Source organism: Myotis davidii, unplaced genomic scaffold, assembly GCF_000327345.1.
Source record: "Myotis davidii unplaced genomic scaffold, ASM32734v1 scaffold164, whole genome shotgun sequence".
In the NCBI taxonomy this organism is placed as follows: domain Eukaryota; kingdom Metazoa; phylum Chordata; class Mammalia; order Chiroptera; family Vespertilionidae; genus Myotis; species Myotis davidii.
This window is the reverse complement of record NW_006296417.1, coordinates 515,788-518,977: the sequence shown is the minus strand read 5'-3', so window position 1 is coordinate 518,977 and position 3,190 is coordinate 515,788. Positions and strand designations below refer to the sequence as shown.

Here is a 3,190-nt window from a genome sequence, read left to right as displayed (position 1 = left end):
CCCTTTTTCTCTAGGAAGCGAGCTGCAGGACAGTGGGCGTGTCCACACGAGTCTCCTAAGACACTGGAGGAACTTCTGTCCCTCTGATCCCAGACACGTTATCTAACAATTTATAGGAGGCAGGTAATTCAACAGAAACGCCTATTCGTGACGTAAAAGGTAAAAAGGCTTCTGAAAAAACCTGTTTTAGAAAAGGCTGTAAGCTAACCAGATGCTGGCCTGTAAAAATGTGTAACAGCTCAGGACGGCAGCTTTAACGAAGTAACAGCCAAACCTGGAAACATTCATCCTTCGAGCGGAATGAGGGTGCTGGGGGCCTGGTGCCGACGTCCCCGCCAGCGGGAGCGGGGCTCTGACCACTGGGCTTTGGCTCTCGCGGGCGCTTCCAACCAACCACACACCTCCGCCCCCCCTCTGGATGCTGCTGTCAGAAGAAGGGGCGGGGGGGGGCGGGTAGAGGCCTCTGGCCATTCACTAAAACGGCAGGATTCTGAGCAGACATTTTCATTTCTCTTGTTCTCTACGATCTCCTCTAAGTGTTCACAAGCTTTGTCTGAAGCCTGGCTGGTGCGGCTCCGTGGATAGAGCGTTGGTCCCGGGTTCGATCCCAGTGAAGGGCACATGCCTGGCTTGCGGGCTCGATCCCCAGTGGGGGGCGGGGGGGTGCAGGAGGCAGCCGATCCATAATTTTCATCAATCATTGATGTTTTGCTCTCTCTCCCTTCTTCTCTGAAATTAATTTAAAAATATTAAAAATAAAAGAGGACTTTGTCTGAGGAGGGACTTGTGTGACCCCATTAGTTGTTTCCCAGAGAAAGTGCCAACAGTGGCCACACTGGACACATGGAGGGACAGCCCTCCTTCTGGGGGTGGGCTCTGTGGGTGGCGCCGGCCCCTCTCCCCAGGCCTGGACCCCACAGACCTGCTGTGTCCTCGGGGCTCCTGCCTGTTGGCGCGGACTCAGTGTGAGACGCCTGTTCCAATATGCAGGGGGGCCTGAGCCCCTAACTGCACAAACAAGTGACACTTAACTGTGGTGTTCATACCTTCATGTTAGCGTCAAAGGCACTTCTAAGGTCCGTTATCTAATCTACAGCAAATGCTTCTTAAAGTTCACAGTGCTACCGTTTTAAGGTTAGTCCTCAGAAGGTGAGGGCAAGCGCACGACTGTAAGACACAGTGATCTACGGTCCCTGTGATGGAATAAGCTACAGTGCCGAACACCGACCCCCGGTGAGTCCAACCAGAGACGACAGAAAGTGGCCAGAAAAAGACACCAATATCTACGAACGCCCGCTGGGTGAGCGGCGTTTCCTGACCACCGGCTACACACTGACCTCACACTCCTGACCTGTGCTTCTCTGGCTGCTCATCTGAGGGTCAGGCGCCCCCACTAGGCAGCCGGGAGAGTGGGTGCGGACAAAACCTGACTGGTGCAGTCACAGTAGTAAGTGTGGAATGCCTGCCTGCCTGCGAGTCGGCAGAAGCGAGCCGGACCTAGGACAGAAAAAGGACATTGAGCCCAAACGTATGCCGATCTCCTGAAAACAGTGAGGGAGGCACAGCGCGGCATGTTCCCCAGCATTAGTGCAAATCTCAACCGTTATTCTCACACATAGAATTACGAGGGCTTCCGTGCCTGGGTTAGCAACTTAGTTCCCAGGAAAAACGTTCCTAGCTCCTCAGGACGTTCAGACACACTCCTTGTCAGTCCTCGTTGGCCAGTGTCTCCGTAGACAGCCAGATTTTGGCCCCGCTTAGAAACTTGCTCAGGGGTGTTCCTGAAATGCTCCGCCTGCAGAGGTTGCCGACGGGGGAGAAGGGGAAGGAGGAGGAGAGGAACTCCGGCGTCGCCGGGGTGTCGTGGGGGCCGCGGGCCCGGAAGTACATCCGGCTCTGGTCCAGCTCCGCGTAGCAGGCCTCCAGCGGGCCGGCCCGGTGCTGCCGCAGCGTCCGGCTCAGCACGTCCACCTCGTCGGCCAGCAGCGAGAGCCGGTGGAAGGCGGTGATGAAGCCCCCACGATCGATCTGGGCCTCGGGGACCCAGCGGAAGTAGCACAGTTTCCAGAGCTTTATGTGCGTGGCCGACAGGTGGGGCAGGAGCACGCCGTGCAGGTCGGCCGGTTTGCACAACCACTCTCGGAAGAACTGCTCCAGGCCGCCGTGCTGGCCCCCAGCGTGCGCAGGCGGGTCCGGCCTCACTTGTAAGATCAGGGAGTTCCTCCGTGGGAGCGATTCCTGGTCACTGAGGAGTCCGTTCCTGAGCGAGGCCGGCATCCCCCGCAGGGTGGAGCTGTAGTTTTTCTGTGCGGGAGAGAGAGGTTAGCCCTGTGGTCCCGGCTTCCCTGTAGAAAGACAGCGAAGGTGCCGGGACAGGCACGCCCTCGGTGCCACGACAAGAATACACTCGGTGCCGCGGGAAACGGGTGGGATTCCGGCCTGAATCTGTCCCTGCCCTCACACTGCTCCTCCACCGTGGCCGTGCTCTCCCAGGCCTGACGCCACTAGCCTGCAGGGGGTGGGAGCTGGTATCTATCCATTACTTTGCCGAAGTGCCAATTTCTAAGATTTCTGGGTTGGAACAAACCCACCCTGGCTGATTCTAGAAGGGACAAGAGGCCGCGTGGGCAGGTCTCAGGAGGGGGCCTCCAGGCTCAGAGCTGTGACCTGCTGACTCTCGGACGCTGCCCAGGGCCCCGTGGGCCTCCGGTGCCGAGGAGGAAAGCCAGCATATAGCCAAGTCGGGCAAAAAGTGCACGATCCCGCAGTCTGCCCTGGTGGGCTGTCCTGGGAGGGAGTTGACTTCTAATGCCCTGTGTCTGGACAGGGAGTGGAGTGCACGGTCATTACCTTTGTCCGCCTGAAGGCCTTCACGGAGCTGTTCCGCACGCAGGGCGTGCTCCTCCCCACGTACAGGGGGTTGTGGAAGAGGGTGCGGTCCTTCGCAGTGAACTGGAGAGACCAGTCCCACACCGAAGGGAATTTCAAACCCTTTTCATCACCCAATTGGATATTTTTGCTTATGGCGAATTCCTGCAAGATAAAACGTTTGGATCTCTGAAGAAGATGCAAAGATTGTCTCGCACGGGTTCCTGGTTTTGGATGGGCCGTTCGTGCGTCACCACACACGCGCACTGTCGGACCCCGAGCCATGCAGCCCACGGCACGGCATGTCTCCCCGCCAGGAAGA

General features: G+C 57.8%; 1 protein-coding gene across 1 annotated transcript in view; it reads right to left on the bottom strand.

Moving 5' to 3' along the window:
* Positions 1-1,528: 1,528 nt before the first annotated feature.
* MTMR10 (myotubularin related protein 10) overlaps positions 1,529-3,190 on the bottom strand; it is a 55,749-nt gene continuing 54,087 nt past the window's right edge. The window contains exon 17 of the mRNA XM_015569100.1: positions 1,529-2,304. Within this exon, the coding sequence (XP_015424586.1) occupies positions 1,708-2,304 (597 nt within the window). The 3' untranslated portion in view covers positions 1,529-1,707. The remainder of the gene's footprint in view (positions 2,305-3,190) is intronic.